This window comes from Chrysochloris asiatica, unplaced genomic scaffold (genome assembly GCF_000296735.1).
Source record: "Chrysochloris asiatica unplaced genomic scaffold, ChrAsi1.0 scaffold00076, whole genome shotgun sequence".
Taxonomy (NCBI): Eukaryota; Metazoa; Chordata; class Mammalia; order Afrosoricida; family Chrysochloridae; genus Chrysochloris; species Chrysochloris asiatica.
The window spans coordinates 683,324-709,880 of NW_006408594.1; the positions used below are offsets into that span (position 1 = coordinate 683,324).

The 26,557-nt window shown below is 41.6% G+C and overlaps 1 protein-coding gene across 1 annotated transcript in view; it reads right to left on the reverse strand.

Annotated features, from left to right (window-relative positions):
- The window catches only part of TNRC6B (trinucleotide repeat containing 6B), a 270,951-nt gene that overhangs the window by 241,119 nt on the left and 3,275 nt on the right, over positions 1-26,557 (reverse strand). The window contains exon 2 of the mRNA XM_006865167.1: positions 15,001-15,091. Within this exon, the coding sequence (XP_006865229.1) occupies positions 15,001-15,045 (45 nt within the window). The 5' untranslated portion in view covers positions 15,046-15,091. The remainder of the gene's footprint in view (positions 1-15,000; positions 15,092-26,557) is intronic.

Below are 26,557 nucleotides of genomic sequence, written 5' to 3' on the forward strand. Positions count from 1 at the left end.
GGGGGGGGGGGAAGCTACAAAGGCAAGACGTGACTGGCTTACAAGCTTTCAACTGGTAGCCTAGATCCAGAGGGTAAGGAGGAAGGTAGATTCTTCACTGAGTAGTATCCAATCTGTCTGGGCGGGGCTGATGAAAGGATATGGGGATAGGTCCCTTGTGGTACAATGGTGAATAAATGTTATCAGGACTGACTGTGAGGGTTGGAAATGTAAAGGTGGATGTTTTGTAGCAAAAGGAGGGGAGTGATTGACTTTGCAGTCCAGGATCGGAGGTCCCCGGAACCATCAAGGGAGAAGAGCGGAGTGTGAGACCCTACCCAGAGACGCAGTGATGCCAGAGATGGAGGCAGAGACGATGACGTGGAGAGATGGAGCAGCTGGGGACTCTAGACCCAGAGAGGGAGAGGGTGCTGACGACCGGGGGGCGGGCTTGCAGAGTATACCCTTTGGTTGGCTGATGAAGCATGGAAGGGATTGTAACCATGGCAATGAAATGATATATGATAGGATGACTCTAAAGCTAATTTTTTTCTCATGTAAACTATCACATAATTCACAATAAAACATTTTAAAAAAGTAAAATCTCTAAGCCTATAGTTGCAGAATACCTACAGCTAGCAAACTATGACCAACTCATTTAGAATATTAGCCTAAATAAAACTAAATTTAAAATAAGAAATGGTTGTGGAGTTGAAATTAAGAATTCGAATGCATCCTTGTTAAGAACTATAATGTAAGATTACATCAGGTCTGATTGGAAACTGTCCCAGAAATGCTAGTCATGGCCTCCCTTGGTATTCATATGTCTCTCTAGGAGGAGTTCTTTTTCCCAGTCCATAGTCACTCCTGTCTTACCTGGACAGCTCTCAAGACCCTATGGAAATCAGTTCAAGGCTGGGCTAGGCCAGATTTTTCTTTCCTAAAAGAATGAGTTTCAAGACCCAGATATTTTAGTCTATCTTTTTCACCACCATCAATTTTCATAATGAAACTCACACATTCTCCTGATTTAAAAGCCTGGTGCCTATGCCTAATGCTCCTTGTTGTTGTTAAGTGCCATCGAGTCGGGTCCGACCCATAGCGACCCTGTACAGGGTTTCCGAGGGTGTAAATCTTTACGGGAGTAGAAAGCCTCATCTTTCTCCCGCGGAGCGGCTGGTAGTTTCGAACCGCTGACCTTAAGGTTCGCAGCCCGATTCGTAACCACTACACTGGCAGCGTAGTGGTTACGAATCGGGCTGTGAGCTGCAAGGTCAGCAGTTCGAAACTACCAGCGGTTCCGCGGGAGAAAGATGAGGCAGTCTGCTCCTGTAAAGATTTACAGCCTTGGAAACCCTGTGTAGGGTCACTATGAGTCAGAACCGACTCCATGGCAAACAACAACAACAACACTACCAGAGCTCCTTAGCTTAAAATAATCTCGTCTCCATTATTTCCTCTTCTTCAATGCAGCACCCATCACTGTGTTACAGATTAAAGATGCCCTAAACTTCCCCCATGACTCATCTGTCAATTCGCCATACTGTGGGGGCTTGCATGTTGCTGTGATTCTGGAAGCTACGCCAATCGTATTTTAAATATCAGCAGAGTCACCCATATTGGATAGGTTTCAGAAGAGCTTCTAGACTAAGACAGACTACAAAGAGGGAGAGACCAACTACTTTTGAATATTTATGAATATTTATGAATACCGAAAACTTTATGAATAGCACTAGAACACTGTCAGCACCAAAATACTGAATACTGAAACATGACGAAGACAACCAGATTATATAGTCAGATATAGTGCCAGGAGATGAGTCCCTCAGACTGGAAGGTGCTCAAAATACTATTGGGAAAGAGCTGCCTCCTCAAAGTAACCATGATGACATGAATGGAGTAAAGCTTTCTGGACCTTCATTTGTTGATGGGACACAATTCACAATGAGCAGAAACAGCTGTAAATATCCATTAACAAATGGAACATGGAATGTATGAAGTATGAATTTTGAAAAATTGGAAGTTGTAAAAAATGAAATGGAACACATAAATATTGATATCCTAGGCATTAATGAGTTGAAATGGGCTGATACTGACCATTTTGAATCTGATAATCATATGGTCTACTATGCCAAGAATGACAAACTGAAGAGGAATAGCATCACATTCATCATCAAAAAGAAGATTACAAGATCTATCTTGCAGTACAACGCTGCCTGTGATAGGAAAATATCCATATTCCTATATGGAAGACTGGAGTCCTGATGTGGCACTGTAGGATAAGCACTTGACCATAAGGTCAGTATGAAGCACAAAGTTGGCAGTTCAAACTCAACAGCCATTTCTCAGAAACCCTATATAAGGCCTCTATGAGTTGGAACCGATTTGACAGCACTTAACAACAACACAAATAAGAAAGACTAGTTAATATATCTATTATTCAAATTTACGCACCAATCTCGAAAGCCAGTGATGATGAAACTGAAGAATTCTACCAACTTCTCAATTCTGATATTGACCAAACATGAAATCAAGATAAACTGACAATTACTAATGATTAGAAGGCAAAGGTTGGAAACAAAGAGGAATACTCAGTCATTGGAAACCATGGCTTTGGTGACAGAAATGATACTGGAGATCACACGACAGAATTTTGCAAGATGCATGACTTCTTCATTGCAAATACCTTTTTTAAAAAATATGGACCTCACCAGGCAGAATACACAGAAATCAAATTGACCACATCTGTGAAAAGAGATGGTGGAAAAGCAACACATCATTAGCAAAACAAAGCCAAGGGCAGACTGTGAAACAGACCACCAAATGCTCATATGCAAGTTAAGGCTGAAGCTGAAGAAAATTAAAACAAGTCCACAAGAGCCAAAATATGGCCCTAACCCATGTCCCACCTGAATTTAGAGATAATATCAAGAACAGACTTGATTTATTAGACACTAAAACCCTCGGAAACCCTGTACAGGGTCGCTATGGGTCGGAACCGACTCGACGGCACTCAACAACAACAACAATGACCAAAACACAAGATGGTGGATTGGGTAGACATGCAGTGTGGCGCTCCATCAGAAACAACACAGAATACCAGACTAAGCAGGCTCAGGGGATAGTGCTAGAACACTCAACCACATGTAAAGGAATATGTAGAAGCTTGGAAGGCTTACAGCTAGGAGGATTTGTAGCAGGGAATTTGTAGCAGAATTAAGAAATACATTGCTTTCTAATTCAAGATGCTCTGCTGCTCCCAGAACCACCATCTTGGGAGAGACCAAGTGGGGGAAGGATCAGAACAGCCACGAATGCCTGACAGAACCTCAGAGATACAGGTGTGGACATTCTTTTTTTGTATCTGTTCATTGTTCTCTTGTTGTCTGTGCACCTCCATTCAGGTGACTAGAGGGGATGCCTGAGCAAATGGACACCCCACCCCTGGAGGGTTCTACTACACATGCGCACAGATCTCCTCAAAATTTAAAATGACAGTTTCCACTTAAAACCAAACGGCCACAACTCGTCTGTCAGTTTGTCGTCCTGTGGTGGCTTGTGAGTTGCTGTGATTCTGAAAGCTATGCCACCGGTATTTTAAATACCAGCAGGGTCAGGGTCACCCACAGTAGACAGGTTTCAGATGAGCTTCCAGACAAAGACAGACTAGTAAGAAAGAGTGACAAACTACTTCCAAATCTTTAGTGCCTGAAAACCTTAGGAATAGCAGAAAAAACACTATCAGATATAGTGCCGGAAAATGAGCCCCTCAGGTTGGAAGGCACTCAAAATGCGACTGGGGAAGAGATGCCTCCTCAAAGTAGAGTAGACCGTGATGATGCGAAAGGAGTAAAGCCTATGGGAGAAAAGCCCACAGGACCTTAATTTGTTGGGCGGGGGTCACAACTCAAAATGAAGAGAAACAGCTTTAAACATCCATTGAAAATCAGAACATGGTATGTACGAAGTATGAATTTGGGAAAATTGGAAGTTGTCAAAAAATGAAATGGAATGCATCAATATCGATATCTTAGGCATTAGTGAGCTGAAATGGACTGGTATTGGCCATTTTGAATCTGACAACCACATGGTTTATTATGCCGGGAATGACAAAATGAAGAGGGATGGTGTTGCATTCATTGTCAAAAAGAACATATCCAGATCAGTCATGAGGTACAATGCTGTTTTGTGATAGGATAATATCCATGCGCCTACAGGGAAACCCAGTTAATACCACTGTTATTCAAATTTACGCACCAACCACTAAAGCCAGTAAAGATGAAATAGAAGAATTCTACCAACTTCTTCAATCTGAAATTCATCAAACATGCAATCAAGATGTATTTATCATTACTGGTAACTGCAATGCAAAGGTTGGGAGCAAAGAGGAAGGATCAGTAGTTGGAAAATATGGCCTAGGTGATAGAATTATTGCTGGAGAATGCATGATAGAATTCTGCAAAACCAACATTTGTTCATTTCAAATACCTTCTTTAGATGGCATAAGAGACAACTATGCACATGGACCTCACCAGATAGAATACACAGAAATCAAATTGACTACATCTGCAGAAAGAGATGAGGAAAAGCTCCGTATCAGTGAAAACAAGGTCAGGGGCAGACTGTGGAACAGACCATCAATTACTCATAGGCAAATTCAAACTGAAGCTGAAGAACATGAAAACAAGTCCACAGGAGCCAAAATATGACCTTGAATACATCCCACCTGAATTCAGAGATCATCTGAAGGACAGATTTGACACAATAAACACTAAAGACAGAAGACCAGAAGGTTTGTGGGATGACATCAAGAACATCATACAGGAAGAAAGCAAAAAAATTATTGAGAAGACAAGAAAGAAGGAAAAGGTCAAAATGGATGTCAGAAGAGACACTGAAACTTGCTCTCCAGCGTAGAGATGCTAAGGCAAATAGAAGAAATGAGGAGGTCCAAGAGTTGAACAGAAAATTTCAAAAGATCAGCTCGAGAAGATAAAGCCAAATATTAAAAAAAAAAAAAAATGTGCAAAGATCTGGAATCAGAAAACCAAAAGGGAAGAACACACTCAGCATTTCTCAAGCTGGGGGAACTGAAGAAAAAATTGAAGCCTGGACTTTCGTTACTGAGAGATTCTCTGGGCAAATTATTGAATGATGCGGAAAGCATCAAAAGAAGATGGAAGGAATGGGGGGCTACAAAGGCAAGAAGTTACTGGCTTGCAAGTTTTCAAGAGGGAACCTAGATACAGAGGGCGTGAAGGATGGTAGAATCTCCACTGAGTAATATCCAATCTGTCTAGGTGGGTCTGATGAAATGCGGATGGGTCTCCTGTGATACAATAGTGAATAATTGTTATCAGGAGTGCTTGTGAGGGTTGGAAATGTAAAGGTAGATGTTTTGTAGCAAGGAGGGGAGTGATTAACTCTTTAATCTGGGAGCGGAGGTCCCTGGGACCATCAAGGAAGAAGAGCGGAGAGCGGGACCCTACCCTTCTGAGAAACAGTGATGCCTGAGATGGAGGCAGAGACGATGACGTGGAAAGATGGAGCAATTGGGAACTTTAGACCCAGAAAGGGAGAGGGTCCGTGGGAGGCTTGTAGTGTATACCCTTTGGTTGGCTGATGATGCATGTACGGGATTGTAACCATGGCAATGAAATGATATACGATAGGATGAATGTAAAACTAATGTTCTCCCATGTAAACTATCACATAATTCACAATAAAACATTAAATAAAAAAAAAAGAAGAAAATATTTAAGAAAAAAAGAAAGAAAATGTAAGGAATAGAGAGTCACTGTACCAAAAAGAAATGGTCGTTGTTCAATCATTTCAAGAGGTAGCATATTATCAAGAGCCAATGATACTGAAGGAAGAAGTCCAAAGTACATTGAAGGCATTCGTAAAGAACAAGACACCAGGAATTTGATGGAATGCATATTGAAATCCTTCAACAAACTGAGGCAACACTGGAGGCACTCACTCATCTATGCCAAGGAATTTGGAAGACAGCTACCTGGCCAACTGACTAATCTGTGCCCATTTCAAAGAGAGGTGACCCAATTGAATGTGGAGTTATCAGGAAATACTAATGAATATTGTATGCAAGTAAAGTTTTGCTACAGATAATTAAAAAACGGCTGCAATAGCACATTGTCAGGAAACTGCCAGAGGTTCAAGCTGGATTCAGATGAGGACATGGAATGAGAGTTATCATTGTTAACGTCAGATGGATGTTGGCTACAAGTACAGAATACCAGAAGAATGGTTGCCTGTGCTTCGTTGATTACACAAAGGCTTTCGATCATGTGGATAATGACAAGTTATGGACAGCATTGTGGAGAATGAGTATTCCAGAACACTGAATTGTGACATCTTTGCTCGTTAACACTTTAAAGAGACCTTTTGCAGCAGATTTGCCTAATGCAATACATTGTGTGATTTCCTGACTGCTGCTTCTGTGAGCACTGAGTGTAAATCCAACAAAAGGAAATCTGTGACAATTTAAATCTTTTCTCCATTTATCATGATATTATTTATTGGTTCAGTTGTAAGGATTTTCATTTTCTTTATTTTGAAGCTCAATCCATACTGAATGTCAGTCTTCGCTCTTTATCAGGAAGTACTTCAAGTTATCTTTGCTTCCAGCAAACCAAGGTTGTGTCATCTGAATATCACAAGTTGTTAATGAGTCTTCCTCCCATCTTGATGTCATGTTCTTCATATAATCTAGTTTAGATTATGTGATCAGCATACAGACTGAAAAGCATGGTACAAGGATACAACCTTGACATACACCTTTCCTGATTTTAAATATTCAAGATTCCCTTGTTTTGTTCGATTGACTGCCTCTTGGGTCTATGTACAGGTTCCTCAAGTGCACGATGATGTTTTCTAGAATTCTCCTTCTTTGCAATGGTATCCATAGTTTGTTGTGACCCACACAGTTGAATGCTGTTGTATTATCATAAAGCACAAGTATAACTACTTTAATTCTATTAATTTTTTCCTCTCACAAGCACAGCGGCGAGACTCCCTTCAATGGTCCTTGGAAGAATATAAGAACAGTAACTGTGCCTACAAATAATACAGTTAGGAAGTTCTGAAGTTTCATATTAATAATAACTCCATCAACTTGTCTTCCTCCAGTATTTACAATAAAAGTTTTCACTAAAACAATTTGAAAATGCTATGAGGTCACACAAAATGGCATTCTAGTGTCCGGGGTGGAAAAAGCCAGTGACAAACCAATTTGAAATTGAACCTTCTTTCTTCCTGCCTCCTCATAAAATTGCTGGGAGCTCCAGGAATTATAAAGCAAGAAAGTAAAGAAAAAGATGATGGTTCAACAGGGCAGCTTGTATGCCAACTATTAGTACAGCTTCTGGCATGCGGTGGTGGTGTGGTGGTGGTTACGTGCTGTGGAGTCAGAACTGACTCATACATAGCGACTCTGTACAGGGTTTCCGAGGCTGTAAATCTTTATGAGAGAGGAAAGACTCATCTTTCTCCCACGGAACAGCTAGTAGTTTCGAATTGCTGACCTTAAGGTTTGCAGGCCGATAGCAGGTATTAAATAAATATTTGAATTCATGAAAGAAAGGGAGAGTGAGGGAGAAAGGGAGGTGAAAAAAATTGGCAAGAAAAAAAGGAAACAATATATGTACTTAATTCAAGAACTGAAATCTTTCAAGTGAGGAGGCACAGGAAGCACTCACTCATTTCTGCCAAGAAATTTGGAAGACAACTATCTGGCTGACTGATTGGAAGAGATCCATTATTTGTGCCCATTCCAAAGACAAACCCATATTTGTGCCCATTCTGCAGCGGACTGCGGAAATCATCAGACAATCTCTTTGATGTCCCATGTGAGTAAAGTTTTACTAAAGGTAATACAGAAATGGCTGCAAGCATACATTAACAAAAAACTTCCAGAGGTTCAAGCCAGATTCAGAAGAGGTTGTGGAACAAGGGATATCATTGCTGACATCCAATGGATCTTGGCTGAATGCAGAGAACATCAGAGAGATGTTTACCTGGGCTTTATTGACTACACAAAGGCTTTCGATTGTGTGGATCATGACAAGCTATGGACAACATTGCATGGTATGAGTATTCCGGAACACTTAATTGTGCTCATGAGGAACCTGTACATGGATCAAGAAGCAGTTGTTCGAACAGAACATGGGAACACTGAATGGTTCAAAATTAAGAAAGGCGTGTGACAGGGTCATATTCTTTCACCATACTTATTCAACCTGTATGCTGAGCAAATAATCCAAGAAGCTGGGTTATAAGAAGAAAAACGTGGCATCAGAATTAGAGGAAGACTCATTAACAACTTGCGATATGCAGTTGATACAACCTTATTTGCTGAAAGTGAAGAAGACTTAAAATATTTACTGATGAAGATCAAAGAGCACAGCCTTCAGTATGGATTGCATCTCAATGTAAAGAAAAAAAAAATCCTCACCACTGGACCAATAAACAATATTCTTATCAACGGAGAAAAGATTGAAGTTGTCAAGGAACTTCATTCTTCTTAGATCAACTATCAACATTCAAGGAAGCAGCAGTCAAGAGATCAAACGATGTATTGCATTAGGCAAATCTACTGCCAAAGATCTTTTTAAAGTGTTGAAGAGCAAAGATGTAAACTTGAAGACTAAGGTGCACCTGACCCGAGTCATGGTATTTTCAATATGCATGAGAAAGCTGGACAGTGAATAAGGAAGACTGTCAAAGAATTGATGCTTTTGAGTTATGGTGTTAGAGGAGAATATTGGAAGTGCCATGGGCTGACAAAAAGAACAAACAGATCTGTGTTGGAAGAAGTTTAGCCAGAATGCTCCTTGTAGGTCACGATGTCCAAACTTCATCTCTCATACTTTAGACATATTGTCAGGACGGACCAGTCGCTAGAGAAGGAAATCATGTTTGGTAAGGTGGAAGGTCAGAGAAAAAGAGGAAGACCCCCAGTAAGATGGATTAGCACAGTGGCAGCACCGATGGGCTCAAGGGTGCAACAGTGAGGCTGGCCCAGGACTGGGAAGTGTTTATGAGTTGGTACTGACTTGATGACACTTAACAACAAGAGCAAATACAGCTGTCTGTTGGAAGCGATGGCTTGGTATTTTGTTTTTTTTTTTAAGGTTACTGACCCTTTTATTTATCTCTGAGCATTTCTTAGAAAATGCTCTACAATGGTGGTTGTTAGTTGCTGTCACACTGGCTCTGCCCATGGTGTTGTTGCTGTCGTTAAGTGCCGTCGAGTTGAATCCGACCTATAGTGACCCTGTATAGGGTTTCCAAGGAGCAGCTGGTGAGCTTGAACCACGGACCTTGAAGTTCAAACGACTTAGCAGTCTGACACATTAGCCCACAGCCATACCAGGACTTCATGGTAACCTTAGGTAAAACAGCACCTCAAGTTGTCCAGTCCTGCCACATGTCCATGACTACTGATAGGCTTGAGCCCATTGCTCCGTTATTGTGTCAGTCCAATTCACTGAGGATTCTTTACTTTTGCCTACCTTCTAACCTCATCAAACACGATGTTCTTTTCTCGCAGTTGGTCTTTCCTCATGACCTGTCTTAAAGTAAGCAAGCCAAAGTCTCGCCAGCCTAGTTTCTAAGGAGCATTCCAGTTGTACTTCTTCTCAGATTGATTTGTTTATTCTGGCGCGCACACATACAGGCCATTAAACTTGTCATTCTAAGTCCTCAATCTTGTACTCCAAACTCTCCAAGTAACCATGACTTCTACTGCAGAGACAAAACTAAGAAAAGACTGGATTCTACCTTTTTTCTGTCCCCTTCCAAATACGTTTAAACAGCAAAACATGAGTCAGCAGAGCAGGATTCAGGTCCAAGCTCAGTCACTGACTGTGGCCACGGGGGCTGGACTCACTGACTCCCAAGATGCTTTGGGTTCACAAATCTGAATTGTTTGTTTTGGGGGGCTGCAAGATATTTCCTTTTTAAAACACAAAATTTATCATCTTTAAGGTGAAATGTTGTATAGTAAATTTGGTCCCTGTTTAACAATTTCTACACAACTTACTCACTGATACTGGTTACGGTTTTCACTAGGCATCATCAATCTCACTCAGTGCCTTTTTCTGCCCCCACACCCTCTCCTCTTTGCTTCGGAGCACATTTTGACCATTTGGTCTCATTTAGATGATTTTTTTTAAAGGAGCTCATTACTCATGGATGATATTCTTTATGAAGTCAATGTGTTCTTCAGCTAAAAAGGTAACCTCTAGGGGTAATTACATTTAAAAGTTTGAAGAGTATCTCAGGATGACAGTCTTGGGAAATCCTCTGATATCAACCAGTCAAGACTGGGCTTTTTACAAATTTGAATTCTGTTCCACATTTTCCTCCTGTCCTGTCAGGATTCATTTATTGTGGCTCTAATTAGTTCTTTTCTTAAACCACGTTTAACCTCTTCCATGTTAAAAAGGACCTCTTTCTCCTTCTCCTCACTGCTGATCCACAACTCTTTTCCACTTCCAAGTTTCCTAAAATTGAGTTGCAGACGAAAGCAACAACTCTTACTTGCTTACCATTTAATTTTTCTTTCACTGTTAAAGTTTAGTCTCTCCCCTTCTCACTCTAATGGAATGGTACTCTTATACATCACTAATAATCTCTTTAAAAACTTTTTTTGGTTGGTTTGAACCACAAGGCTGGCAGTTCAAACTCACCAGCCGCTACTTAGAAACCCTGTCCAGGGTTGCTATGAGTCGGAACTAACTTGATGGCATTTAACAACAACACACATACAAACCAAATATATATATATATATATATATATTTAAGTGTCCTAAGGGCATATTCTGCAAGCCAGCCAGCCTCCTGCCCTCAGGCACACAGCTTTACTCAGTCCATAGGTCTAGAACGAAGCTGCTCTATCTCTTCATGCCATTGCTCCTGCCACCATCTCTGCTGTCGCAACTTTTCTATGTAAGATTTCACACTGCCCTCTTGCTCTTCCTTCTTGATGGTCCTCAGAGAGATCTTTTAACAATGCAAATCACATCATGTTACACCCACCCCAAGTCTGATGGCTTCCCAGTGTATGCTGAATAAATCCACACTCTGAACTGTGCACTTCCTGACTCCGCCAGGTCTCTGCCTCCCTCTCTACCATTGGCCACAGTAAGTCTTCCAATAGTTCTTGGATGAAGCCAAGAATGCTTGCAGCTGTTTCCTGTCTAGAACACTGTTCTTCAAATTCCTTGCTGCTAAGTGCTGTCAAGTCAGTTCTGACTCATAGCTATCCTGTGTAGGGTTTCCAAGGAGTAGCTGGTGGGTTTGAACTGCCTTCCTTGAGGTTTACAGTCCAGTGCTTATCCTACAACACCACACCAGGGCTCCTTAGCCCTAGGCTAAAACATCACTTCTCAGCGAGGCCTTCTTATCTTGTCCTTCCAATCACTCTGTACTACAATTACAGTTGTAGTTTCTTCATAGTATTTACCATAATCTGTCATCTTTGAACGTATTGTGTTTGATTACTGTTTAGTACAGTGGTGGCCTGGTATGGCACTGTGGGTTAATGCCTGGACCGAGAAGTTGGTTTGAACTGCAAGGTTGGCGGTTCAAGCTCACCATTCACTCCTTGGGAACCCTATACAGGGTCAGAACCAACATGATGGCACTTAACAACAACAACTAGCGTGTAACCATCTCAAGAGGGCAGAGATCACGTCTGTTTGGTTCATTTTTATATTCTCTGAGTCCAGCAAAGAACAGTTAGCGTAAGAGTTATTTATGTTAAAAAATGAATTAACTTAGTTCAAAATCACTGTTTTATATAAAAGTCATACTTTCCTCAAAACCAGCTAGCTTATCTGACTTATTTTTGTTAATAAAACCCCAAACCAAACCCACTGTGGTTGAGTCCACTCTGATTCACAGTGGCCCTATGGTTTGACTGCTCCCGAGGGTTTCGAGGCTATGGATCTTTACTGAAGCAGACTGCCTCATCTTTCTCCATTGAAGAGGCTGATGAATTCTAACTGCTGACCGAACTTAACCCACTGAGCCATGAGGGCTCCTACTTCCATTAATGTTTTTGTAAAGTGCTGTTGAGTCAGTTCCAACTCATAGCAACCCTCTCTAGGGTTTCTGAGGAGCGGCTGGTGGGTCTGAACTGTCAATCTTGCAGTTAGCAGTCGAGTGCTTACCCTACAGCACTACAGCAGGCCTCCATGATTTCCAGTAATGTTGTTAAGTGCTGTTGAGTCAGTTCCAACTCATAGTGACCCTGTATAGCAAAGGTGGGGAACCTTTTTTATGCCAAGGGCCATTTGGATATTTATAACATTCATGAGACATACAAAATTATCAACTGAAAAGAATTACTCTATTCTTTTGTTAAAGTCTTCCAAAATGTCTTGCCTAATTGTTCTTTTTTTAAGTTTAATCAGTGACTTAAATAAACTTTTGAATTTAATTTGAAAAAAAAAAAAATTACCCTGCTATGTTTGGTCAAACGTATAATTAATTCACCCCTAAGTTCAAACCCAAGGAGCGCTGGTGGCATAGTGGTTGTAAGTCAGGCTGCTAATTTCAGGGTCAGCAGTTCGAAACTACCAGCTGTTCCATTGGGAGAAAGATGAGGCTTTCTGCTCCTTTATAAAGATTTGCATCCTCAGAAACCCCATGCAAGGGTCGCTATGAGTTGGAACCAACTCTGCGGCACATAAACACCACCACCACCAAGTTCAAACCCACCAGCTGTTTCTCAGAAACCCTATACAGGGTTGCTATGAGTTGGAACCGACTCAACAACACTTAACAACAACAGTGTAATGGCTGGAACTGCAGTTGCCTTTGCAGGGCCAGACCTAAGGATTTCTAGGGCCTTAAACAGCCCATGGAGTCCTGGTGTGGCGCTGTGGGTTAATGTGCCAGACTGCAAAGCCATTTGAACTGCAAGGTCGGAGGTTCAAGCTCACTAGCTGCTCCTCAGAAACCCTTTACAGGGTTGCTATGGGTCAAAACCGACTCAACGGCACTTCACAACAAACGGCCCATGGGCCAGACATTCCCCATCCCCGCTGTATAGCGTTTCTGAGGAGTGGCTGGTGGGTTTGAATCACTGATCTTATTATAGTTAGCAGTCTAGTGCTTATCTACAGTGCCACATGCTGTTGTTAAGTGCATCGAGTCAGTTCTGACTGATAGCGACCCTGTATAGGGTTTCCAAGGAGCAGCTAGTGAGTTTGAACCACGGACCTTGCAGTTCAGTGCTTTAATCCACAGCGCCCCATCAGTATTCCACATTGGAATCTACAAATTATGCAACGATAGTACTAGCTATAATAAAATCCTATATTATGATCAAATCATTACAAATACAAGATTTAAAGAAAGAGGAAGATTAAGAAAGAAAAACAAACATAAAAACTTGAATTAAACCAAGATTGACCAAGCTGAAATTATAATCTGATTTCTGAACCAGAAGCATCTACTTACTGCAAGTATGAAAAGAACGTTCTTTTATTCTTTCATCTAATTGATTCTCAACTGATACTGGATACTGTTCAGCAATTTTATATTGGCCTAATTACATGCTCGCCAAGCACTCTTCCAATTATAACTCTGCTTTCCAGGAAAAGAATGCACTAATCAAAGGACCTAAGAATCCAGTCTTTAACAATATATTTCATTATAATCAATAAGTCAGTATTCTGAGGAAGAGTATGTCTGCATCTCAGAAATCTCGAGGGGCGTGTGTATCCTGTGTGTGGGCATGTGTTTGTGCACATGCACGTGTGTGTGCTTATATCTGCATGTATGTGTCTCTGTGTTTGTTTTTCGGGGAGATTCCTAGAGTATGCATGTATTTGTGCATCTTACAGGATCCTGATGAGTCTTCGCAACAGTCCACCAGCTTCTGCTTTGGCTACTGGAAGAAGGAAGCTATCTGGTAAGATGTGGGGGAGGGAAGAGGACAGGATCGTGTCTGTCCTACACTCATGAACAAGGTCATACGTCTGTAGAGAATGATGTGAGCTGGAGGACACAGGCTCATCAAGTACAACAGAGCTGGGGAGGGTACATGAGGCCGGCAGACAGTGTGGACTGGCCTGACAGGGACCCCTGTGACAGGCTGGCACCTCTCTGTTGAAGAAGTAAAGGTTCCAACAGAAAGCACTGACAGCAGCAGCAAAGGACCTCAGGTGGATTCAGGACAGCAGGTGATGCTGTGTGCACTGGAACTGCTCAGGAAACAGAAAGATTTGTGCAGAAGCTCCCAGAAGAGCTCGAGACAATTTTGAATGGAGAAAGAGGGAAGGGAAGGTGCTTGCTACCAAAGGATCCACATGACCAGGTAGAGGAAAAGCCACGGAAACTTAGGACACGGAGCCAGATAGCAATAGAGATCGACATAAGCACTTACACAACACTTTACATTTATGTTGAAAAAACAAACCATACCAATGACTGTTCAATAATTTAGAAGAGAAAAAGTCTAAACCGTTATCTGTGACTGCCTCTGCGAAGCAGGAGTAAAGGGGAAGCTTTTATTTTTTATGAACTTTTGATTTAATTTTCATATAATGCATATGTAATTTTTGCCACACAATTTAAAAAAAGAGACAGTGTTGGTCTTCTCAAAAAGGAAGTATAACATTCTCTCTGAGCGCAACAAAATTTGTCTTAAATTTGTCAGATGTTGTGATTGTTGTTAGGTGCCCGAGTTGCTTCTGACTCAGAGACAGAATGAAACAATGTCCAGTCCTGCGCCATCCTTACAATTGTCATGGCTGAGCCCATTGTTGCTGTCACTGAGTCAATCCATCTGTGACCCTCCACTTTACCAAGCATCCAACATGTACTTGTGTACTGAGAAGAAAAGGATCTCCTCGTTCTTAGGGAAGGTTCTCATTAAAATCAATCTAACTTTTTATCTAATTAAAACAAAACACCCACTCTACTCATCCACTGCCTCTGCTGTTTCATTTCTACTCAAATTGTTTTCATCTTTTGTAATTTACTAACCTTGGAACTGCTTTCTTCTGATATTTCTCCTTCATTGGTTTGCATGGGAACAGACTCTGTGCAAAACACTGCAGAAACACACAAATACGGCCTAGAAAATGCAAGAATAGAAAAATATATAAGGAATTAAATTTTTTCAGAGATTTACATTAAAATTCCTTCACCAAGGCCAAGGATGCCATAAAACATTTACCTTAAGTAACTAAATAGTAAAAGTGTGTATGTATATGCACACATATAAACAGATCTCTTGGCTACTAAACAGGACGAGAGGGTAGGAATTTTCCCCACGTTAGGGAAGGAGAATGGCAGGAGAAGGTTTAAGTTACTGGAATATTAAATAGTTCTAGATTTTGTTTTCCTCCATTTTATCTAGCGTTAGACATGGCTCTGTAACATAGGTCCCAATCAGGCAAAGTAATTGACCAGTCCCCATGCCACTGCAGGTCAAACTGCCTGACTATTAGAAGGACGTTGTTAGCACTGTCACGTCAATTCCAACTCATAGTGAGCCAGTGGTGAGTTTCCCAGGAGTAGCTGGTAAGTTTGAATCTCCACCTTCACTGAGGTCAGCAATCCAGTGATTATCCTACAGCATCACACCAGGACATTAGAATCTTTTGGGTATTTTGGGTTTGTAAATTTATGTTCAACCTTCTCGGTATTTTATTACATGAAATTAAGATACACTCAAAATGAGTAAACCTACTTTTATTTTAAGAAAAATTTCTCAATAAACTAAATGTCAATTTATTTTTATATGAAAACAGGCTTGTAGGGCAAGACAATAAAAAGTAGTAATTTTTCCTCTAAAAATAAAACGAGTCAAGAAGAAGTTTGTTAAAATTTTATGAATTAAAATGTACCCAAAGGAAACTACTTAAGATTTGGCAACATTTAAATTAATTCATTAAATATGTAATAGCTAAGGAATAATTACTCAACTAGACATGAAACAAATCTCCATTATAATAATAAGTAAGATTATTTTAAAACATCTTCAAATACTCCAGTTACAAAACACAAAGGCTAAAATGTTTGGTTAGTATCCCTTATCTTGTGTAAAGAAATCCCTTAGTGAATGCATCAGTTTAGGGGCCTTAAAGGTAGATGGGTTCCAGAAGAGGCTTCCAAGTAACCTGCCATCAAGACTTGAGGTCAAGAAGTCACTTCCATTTCCTCATCTGTTACGAAGAAGAAGGAGGATAAATAAAGAGAAGATATCAAAATACCCACTGACATGTTTCCCCCATTCCACTCCCTCAAGGCTTTAATCAAGACTGTTGCCCCTACACTTCTTAAATCTACCATATTCTCCCAAGATCCTACCCATTCTTCAGAGCCCAATTTAAGTCCTACTTCTCTACTGTTCCCTTTGGATCTCATTGACCAGTTTTAATTGTCTTCAGCTTCATAAACTTGAATATGAACAATTGATGGTCTGTTCCACACTCTGCCCTTGACCTTGTTTTGGCTGATGATAACGGAACTTTTCCACCATCTCTTACCACAGATATAATCAATTTGATTTCTGAGTATTCCATCTGGTGAGTTCCGTGTGTATAGTTGCCTTTTATGTTAATTTACAAAAGATATTTGCAATGAAGGAAGTCATTGGTCTTGCAAAATTCTACCAGGTGATCTCCAGCACTGTTTCTATCACCAAGGCCATATTTTCCAAATACTGATCCTTCCCTCTTTGTTTCCAACTTTTGCATTCCAGTCACGAATAATTGTCAATACACCTTGATTGCGTATTTGATCGATTTCAGTCCGAAGAAGTTAGTAGAATTCTTCAATTAGTTCATTCTCACAGGCTTTAGTGGTTGGTGCATAAATCTGAATAATAGTTGTGTTAACTAGTATTAAATAGCCATATGGATATTATCCTATCACAGTCAGAGTTGTACTTCAAGACAATGTTCTTTCTGATGATGAATGCAATGCTACTTCTCTTCCATTGGTCATTCCCAGCTTAGTAAACTGTATGACTGTCAGGGTCAAAATGGCCTCTCTCAGCCCAGAGGAGCACACTACTGCCTGGGAGATCAATCTTCCTGTATTCAATTTAACTTTTTACAACTTCCACCTTGCTTAGATTCGCACTTAGTGCGTTCCCTGTTCTTATTATTAGTGGATGTTTACAGCTGTTTCTTCACATTTTGAGTTGTGCCCCATCAACAAATGAAATTCCCGAAAGCTTTACTCCACTTGTGTGACCTGAATTTACAGACCATCTCAAGAACAGACTTGAGGCATCAGACACTAATGACCGAAGACCAAAATAGCTGTGGGATGCCATGAAGAAGAAGGACTTCAGGGAGAAAGCAAAAAATCAGTAAGAAGAAAACAAGATAAACACCAAAATCATGTCGGGAGAGACTCTGAAACTTGCTCTCCAGCATAGAGATGCTAAAGCAAATAGAAGAAATGAGGACATAAAAAAGCTGAACAAAAAACTTCAAAGGGCAGCTTGAGAAGACAAAGTCACATATTATAACGAAATGTGCAAAGACCTGGAATTATAAAACAAAAAAGAAAGAACGTTCTCAACATTTCTCAAACTGAAAGAACAGAAGAAAAAATTCAAGCCTCACCTTGCAATACTGAAGGATTTCTTTGGGCAAAAATTTGAATGCTGCAAGGAGCATCAAAAGAAAATTGAAGGAACACACAGAATCACCGTACCAAAAAGAAATGGTCAGTGCTCAACCATTTCAGGAAGCACCATATGATCAAGAGCCAATGGTACTGAAGAAAGAAGTCCAAGGTGGACTGAAAGTATTGGCAAAGCCCAGGCTCCAGGAATTGATGTAATACAAATTGAAATCTTTCAACAAACCAATGCAGCACTGGAGGAACTCATTCATCTATGCCAAGAAATTTGAGGACAGCTACCTGGCCAACTGACCGATTGTAAGAGATGGATATTTGTGCCCGTTTCAAAGAGAGGAGATCCAACGGAATGCAGAAATCACCAATTTCATTAATATTGCATGCTAATTGCATGGTAAGTAAAATTCTGCTAAAGATAATTTTTTAAAAATGGCTGCCACAGTACATCGGCAGGGAACTGCCAGAGGTTCAAGTAGGATTCGGATGAGGCTGTACAATGTGGGATAGAATTGCTGGTGTCAGATGGATCTTGGCAGAAAGCAGAGAGTATTGGTGCTCTATTGATTATGCCAAGGCTTCTGACTGTGTGAATCACGACAAGCTATGGATAACGTTGCGGAGAACTGAGTATTCCAGAACACTTAACTGTGCTCATGAGGAACCTGTAGAGAGACCAAAAAGTAGTCATTCAAACTATAATCAGGAAAGGTGTGCACCATGGTTGTATTCTTTCACCATACTTATTCAATCTGTATGCTGAGCAGATAATCTGAGAAGCTGATTACATGAAGAAGAAGGTGGCATCAGGATTGGAGGAAGACTCATTAACAACTTGCCATAGGCAGATAATACAACCTTGCTAGCTGAAAGTGAAGAGGACTTACAATACTTACTGATGAAGATCCTTCGTTATGAGTTGAACTTCAACGTCGAGAAAACAAAAGTCCTCACTACTAGACCAGTAAATAACATGATAAATGGAGAAAAGACTGAAGTTGTCAAAGACTTAATTTTGCTTGGATCCACTGTCAACACTCATGCCACAGTCAAGAAATCAAATGACGCCACGCACTGGGCAAATCTGCTGCACAAGACCTCTTTAAAGTGTTCAAGAGCAAAGATAACAGTTTGAGGACAAAGGTGTACCTGACCCAAGCCATGGTATTTTCAATAGCCTCATGTAAAATGCATGTTAAAGTTGGACACTGAATAAAGAAGACTGTAGAAGAATCGATGAATTTAAGACATGGTGTAAGGCGCTCTGGTAGCATAGTGGTTACAGGTCGGTCTGCTAACCCGAAGGTCAGAGGGAGAAAGAGGCTTTTTGCTCTGGCAAAGATTTACAGCCTTGGAAACCCTGTGCAAAGTTGCTATGAGCCAGAGCCTACTCCACAGCACAGAACACCACAACCACTATGGCCACCAAGAAATGGTGTTGGAGAGAATATTAAAATTACCATGTACTGCCAGAGCAAACAAGACTGTCTTGGAAGAAGTGCAGCCAGAATGTTCCTTAGAAGCATAATGACCACACTTTGTCTCTCATACTTCGGACATACTATCAGGAGGAATCAGTCCCTGAGAAGGACATCATGCTTGGTCAAGTGGAGGGTCAGGGAAAAGAGGAAGACCCCCAAACAGATGGATTGGCACAGTGGCAGCAGCAATTGTGAGGCTGGCACAGGACCAGGCAGTTTCGTTCTGTTGTGCCTGGATGGGCTCGCTATGAGTGAGAACCAACATGACTAAACCTATCAACAGCAATCTCTACCATCTCTACCCTCAATTTCCTGGGCTGAACAGAAACAATGGTAGCCAACAAAGGATATTGAACCACCCAGAAGAGTAAATGTGGGGACCTTATCATTGCTAGGCCCAAAGGAGCAAGGGGAAGAAGCAGGGTGGAGCCACCCTGAGTGCTTATTTGTTGTGAGTCCTTGAGAAAGTGACTTACTTTGTCTGAGTCCTAGTTTTTGTATTGAGATTTGAGGATAATAGTTAATCTCAAGATTAGCTGAAAATAGATGGGGGCTTCAAAAAATGGTGAAAAATATGGAATTAAAGGATAATGAAATGTTTCCATGAACTTTGTGAAGTTCCCGTGTATTTAGACAGACTAGGCATGGCACTGTAGGATAACCACTGGACTGCTAACTGCAAGGTCCATGGTTCAAGCCCACCAGCCTCTCCTTGGACACCTTCCCTATACAGGGTTGCTATGAGTTAGAACAGACTCACGGCACTGAGTCAGTTCATGGAGTCCTGGTGTAGTGCTGTGGGATAAAGCCTGGTCTGCAAGGTTGGTTTGACCCCCAATGTCTGCCATTCAAACTCACCAGCAGCTCTTTGGAAACCCTTATACATGGTCACTATGAGATGTAACGGACTCAAAGGCACTTAACAACAACCACAACATGGCACTAACAATAACAGGCGCTCAAGAAGTAAACACAGAGCATCCTCTATCTGAATTATCCATCTCCCTTTTGTCTCCTATCTCCAGCTGTCTCTAGGCCATTTCTACTGGAATGTTTGGTAAAGCAGGAATGCTTCTCCTCTTCCCGAGCTCTTGGTCCCTCTTCACCAGTCACAGGCTATTGTAATTGGTTCTGACCCATAGCCGCCTCTTTAGAGTTTCTGAGAGTGGCTGTGGGTCTGAACTACTGATCTTGCGGGTAGCAGTCCAGTGCTTATCCTACAGTCCACACAAGGGCACAGACTCCACACCACATCTTTCAGAAGGAGAATCAAAGTACATTCTGCTCAACCCTTGTCTCTCGATTTTGGAAGCCAACTGTCCATAAATATGACTAGGTAAGTTTGTAGATGTTCTAAAACTCACTTGTCTGTAGATAAAAGCCATATTCTCCACTGCAATTTGATTAGTCACTGAGGTAATACTATGGGCGCCTTTACTCTTTGGGTTTATATTACACCATGTGAGTTATCACAGTTGTACAGTAGCTTTGTTGTGGGTTTGTTTTTTTTTTAACTTTTTATTGTGAATTGAGTGAAGGTTTAAGGAGCAGACCATCAGTTTTACATTCAACGAATCATATACTTTGCTTCATTACAATGACTGCAATCTCTCCATGGACCATCAGTTCACAGCATTTACCGCTGTTTCTTCCTCTTTCACTCCTCCTTGTGCTTTCCTGTGCACTAGCTGTTAACTACTGAGGCTGAACTACAGGCTTATCAGTAACAAACCCACAGTATTTTCATCTGCATAGCGACTGTAGTTATGGCAACGTTGCCTTCAGGTAAGTGGCTGTTTCCAAGGCCTTGAACCAGTTCAAAGCAGTTCAGTCAAGGTCAATGCAGTAAAATCAGAACAGACTTGACTCTGTAAAATGTGGGTACATTGAGATAATAACCAGAACAGGAAAACTTACACAGGTTGAAACCTTGGAATGGGAGACTCGGAAGAGGTGTTGTGAGCCCTCTTAGGTACCTGATGTGGGAGATTAGCTTATTGCTAGGACTGTGGAGAACATGGCGGCCAACCACGCATTCCAAGTGTCACGGTTGGCCGCCATATTTGAGCAGAGCACCAGTGTTTCCAACTCTGCCAGTTCAGACATTTGGTTACTGACAATGCACATGCTGCCTTTTTTTTCTAAGATGGAGATTAAGTTTCTAGCAGGACATCAAGTGTAATTTTTTATGTTCCAATTATCGATTCCTGTTCACCCATATTTTACAAATTCAGTTGTGTTCTGGTTTTGCTTTGTTGACCATGACTGAATTATGAAGAACCAGTTCATAGGCCTGGCTGTTTCTATCAGGGCTCAGAAGTGGTTCATTCCAGTTCAGCCTCCCTGCTGAGAATTTACATTTTTACCCAACATATTCTGAAGCAAAATCTGTATTTTTATCAAGATTCCCAGGTGATTCTTATTGCTGTTGTTGTTAAGTGCCTCTGAGTCATTCCCACTCACAGGAACCATGTATAGGTTTCTGAGAAGTAGCTGGTGGGTTAGAATCACTGAATTTGTGGTTCAAACTGACCTTGTGGTCCAGTGCTGATATTATTGTTATTGTAAAGTACTGTGGAATCAGTTTCCGAGGCTGTAAATCTTTATAGGAACAGAAAGCCTCATCTTTCTCCAGTGGGACGGCTGGTAGTTTTGAAAAGCCGACCTTAAGGATAGCAGCCCAATTCGTAACTATTACGCTACCAGACCTCCTTCCAGTGCTGATGTTGTTGTTAGGTGGCATCGAGTCGGTACCAACTCATAATGACCTTATACACAGCAGAATGAAACACTGCCTGATCCTGGGCCAACCTCACCAGTGCTAATAGGTCTTGTTAAAATGTGGATTTGGATTCAGTATTTCTGGGATGGCAATGCAAATTCACATCAGCGGATTGAGCCAGAATGAACTAGTTTGAAGCCTTAGTTCCTTTAGGGACAAGGCTGCAGGCACTAGGCACAGAAACTTCTGGGCCCAGAAACAAGCCAGAGGTGATGGTGGTGGTGGTAATGAAAACTCAGCTCAACTTCAGCATATGCGGGCCACTGTGGCCTAACAAGCAAACACTGCTGTGCTGGCCTCAGCAATGGGAGTAAGGCATTAAGCAGGTGAGGTAGCTTCCTCTAACAGGAGGCTGCTGCTTGACCTTGAATTATGCAGGAACAGCTTTTCCTAAGCAGGCTTTGCTGAGGCCAAGATTAGACTTTAGGGAAAAGAGGCTGCTGTCTTCATACAGACCTTGTGGCCTACAAAGAGAGGGACAATTATGTGCACATGGAAACTGCAAGGCAGCTGAACAGTGTCGGAGAACCCAATCAGCAAACTGAGCAGGGGTTTAGTTGGGCTTTTACTTGCTAATCTGTAGTGAACAATTTGACATTTTTTCACCACATCAAAGTTTCTCCTTTAGGTCTGGCTGGCATCTGTCTCTCTCCCAACCCCACAGCACCTTCCTACAGAATCAAAGCCTCTTTTCACATTTACAATCCTGACAGTGATGCAGTACCTAGTAAGCAAGGGCTTACTTGTACATCTCTGATGAGGTGAAAAACCGTGTGAAACTGTTCACTAGAGATCAGTGAAGTACACACAAATAAACTAAATTTCCAACGACCCATGCATTTTGAAACCAGTGAAGTTCTAGGTTTAAATTGTTAGATAAGCATTAAAATGAGACATGGAAATGGGGAGGTTTCTGACTCTTCCTCACATTGTTAAGGAAGGGAGGAGGAAGGGAGAAGGAGCAGGAAGAAGAGATAAGATAAATCCAGATAAGCTAGGAGCTCCTGATGCAAAAAGACAGTAATGTCTTCAATATTCATCTCTAAAAGGGAGGACAACAGGATGCACCACAAGGTTTTTTTCTGCATCTATGAGGAGGCTTTGAAAAGTCTGTGGAAAAACGCTACCTTTTAATTCCATTTCCCCACAAACTTTTTGAAGCCCTTTTGTATGATAAAGGCACAGTTCAAATTTACAGTCCTCCCCCCCCCTCCCCCCCATCAGTCGCAGGGCTCCAAGCCGGGAATTCAGTACCCTGGCATGAACTAGCTGACATCTTGGAGAGGATCCCACCAAGACAACCTCTGCCTATCCTTCCCTCCAAGAATGAACTGGTTTGAAGCCTTGGTTTCTATAGAAACAAGGCTGTATGCACTGGGCACATAAGCCTCAACAAAGGCTTAGGGGCTTTCAAGTCTGGACTAGGATCTTTGGCAAGACTGATTTCTGTGTTCTGGGAATATAATTTTCCCAGAAATAACTGCTTTTGGGCTTGAGGTAGGCTTACTTTCTGAAGTGGCTGGTTGTGGGGACAATCCTGGAGTTCCTATCATTTATATGCTGTTCTGATCCATTTAGAATTTTCTGGGGACAAAATCTATTTTGCCCACCAAGGGTCCCAAGATAATACCTGGGAACAATGGCTGGGAGAGGAGAACTGTTTCATAAATCAGACAGAACTCTTCTGATTGACCACCTCTTCCCTAAAGTGAATCTGTATGCCCCTGACTCAGGCTCACTGGTGAAGACCAGAGTCCTCACTGACCAGAACAGGGGAGTATGTGACGTTTCCCTTCTGATGCTTCCTCTTGGTTTGATCTCTTCTTTTAAAATCCCTTCCCTCCTCACAGCCCTGACTCATACTGCCAGGGGTGAAGTCATTTACATGGTCCATGAGTCAGGAAGGAGAGCTTGGCTTGGCTCCTCCAGCCCTTTCCTCTCTCTTGCTGCTGAGGCTACCAAAAGGCATATCTACGGGAAACCATGCCTAGGGTAAGCACTGGGATTCACTATCCAAACCGTGTCCCTGTCTGACACCCATCTTTTAGATAACTCTGCCGTAATATGGGTTCAAACCTACAAGTCAAGCTTATTAATCATTTACTTAGCATGTGATGGTGCAACATAAAAATGACAACTGTACTTTTTTGCTTTTACAGATGAAAATTGATCTATGAAGTGCTCAAATAATTTTTTTTTTTCCTCAGCAGAGCAAGATCACACACAGTCTGCCTTGACCCAGGGAGGCTGTCAAATATGAAGGTATTGTTTTATAATTGGCTGAGTGAACTCTCAGAGATGGCAATGAAAACTGCGATGGTTTAACAGAAACTGCTCAGTGACACCCAGTGCATGTGTCCTACCAACCATACCTCAGATCCACCCCTGAGGGTACCTTCCCTCTGCTAGGAGATAAGTCTACTTCAGATTAGGGCTGCTACTTTGGTGAAAAGAAGCTGGAAAGGAGAAGGGTGGTCCTGAATCTGTCATGTGGTAATGTGACAACATAAGCATTTGATTTCTGCTTCAGCACATCATTCCACCTCAGAGCTGTCACCAGAGTGCCACATGTGGTAAGTGGTGGCTACTCGTGACTGTCACAGAGCGCAGGACACAGAGAGGACACAGAGGGCAGGGCTGACAAATGTTAATAACTGAACAGGAGTCCAGTCATACAGCAACCGTGCCAGGTCTTCTATAAAGGTTGGCAAACACATTACTATTTTCAAAGCCCTCCAGGATCCAGCCTTCACCTGTCTCTCCAGCCTCACCCACCGGGTCTCTGTGTTCCCCACGTTCCAGACTGAATTACAGCTTCACAAACATACCAGATGGTCTCATATTATCATGTTTTGTTCATATTACCCCCTTTGCCTTGTCCTCCCCTGGTGCCACCAGTAAATATCTTCCTTGTTGTTCAAGACTCAGCTTTTATCGAGTATTTCCTGATCCATCTCTAGGTAGAACTGACAACTCCTCCCTCAGGGCCCCCAGTAAGCCTTATCTGAATTGTTCTACAAGCATCTGCAATACTTTATTGGTTCTATTTGCTTATACAGATGCCTCTTTCTATTTAGATTGCCAATACCTTGGTTGTTCTCGTTAAGTGCTGTGGAGTTGGTTCCAGCCCATAGCAACCCTATATAGGTGTTCCAAGGAATAGCTGGTGAGGTTGAACGGCCAATCTTGCGGTTCAAACCACCTTTGCAGTCCAGCGCATTACCCATAGCGCTACGCCAGGACTCCAATCCCTTGGTACCAGACACTATAATTCTGTATTCACAGCCTGCCTAGAATATGTACCTGGCATTTAATATCTGTTTAATACAGTTCTATATAAGAATGACAGAATTAATCAACTAACGTCCACTACTATTTAAAATGCAGGAGCTTATTCATTCAACTAACATGTACTGAGTCCCCACCACATGCCAGGCAGTGCTGGGTTAGTGTAGTAGAATGAATGAACCTGGGCTTCAAAGAAGCAGAATCATCTTTCTTTGTCATTTCTTAGCTATGTAATCTTAGACATGTTACTTAATTTGCTAATCCTCAGTATTTTCATCCATAAACCTAGACAAGAGGAGGTGGTACAAAGATGAAATGAAACAAGGTGTCCAGGAACAGCTACAGACACTAAAAAAACGAGCACCTTGCCAAGAAGTCTTAAAGGAGACAGATGCAAGTAAATAACAAAACTGTGAAATAAGAAAAAAGACATTTTGCCCAGGGATCTCTGGGAGAAGGAAGTGATGATAAAGATACACAGAGGAGCTGTAGCAGTCGTCTCCCCTCTTTCAAACTCTAAGCAAAGGAGAAAAGCATCGACCAAGGCACAAAACTATGAAAATGCAGGATCTGTCTTGGAGACAAAATGGTCAGGGTACGATATGGAATAAGTAGGATGAAAAAGATGTCAGAAAAGAACAAGGAGGAGGCCTCTCGCTTCCCAATCTCAAAACCTACTGCACAGCCACAGTAGTCAAAATGGCCTGGTCCCGGTACAATGAAAGGCACGAAGATCAGTGGAACAGAATTGAGAATCCAGAAGTAAGTCTATCAGCTGATCTTCAGCAAAGGGCCAAACACATGAAGTGTTGAAGAGACAGTCTCTCCATCAAATGGTGCTGACAAAACTTGACATCCATTTGCAGAAAAATGAAACAAGATACAAAAATAAACTCAATGTGGATCAAAGGCATCAATATAAAATCCAGAACTATAAAGATCATTGATGAAAAAATAGGGACAAATTTACAGGCTTTAATACATAACATAAATATACTATCAAACATAACTGAAAACACACAAAGAAAAGACAAAATAGATGACTGGGACCTCCTAAAAATTGTTGTTGTTGTTGTTGTCAGGTGCCATCGAGTCAGAACCGACTCATAGCGACCCCATGCACAGCAGAACGAAACGATGTCCAATCCTGGGCCAATCTCACTACCGCTGCCACACTTGAGTCCATCAATGTTGCCACCTGACTGATCCATCTCGTTGGGGGTCTTCCTCTTTTTCTCTGACCCTCCACCTTACCCAGCATGACATCCTTCTCCAGAGACTGTTTCCTCCGGACAATGTGTCCAAAGTAGGAGAGACGAAGCTTAGCCATCCTGGCCTCCAAGGAGCACTCTGGCTGCACTTTTTCCAAAACAGATCTATTGGTTCTTTTGGC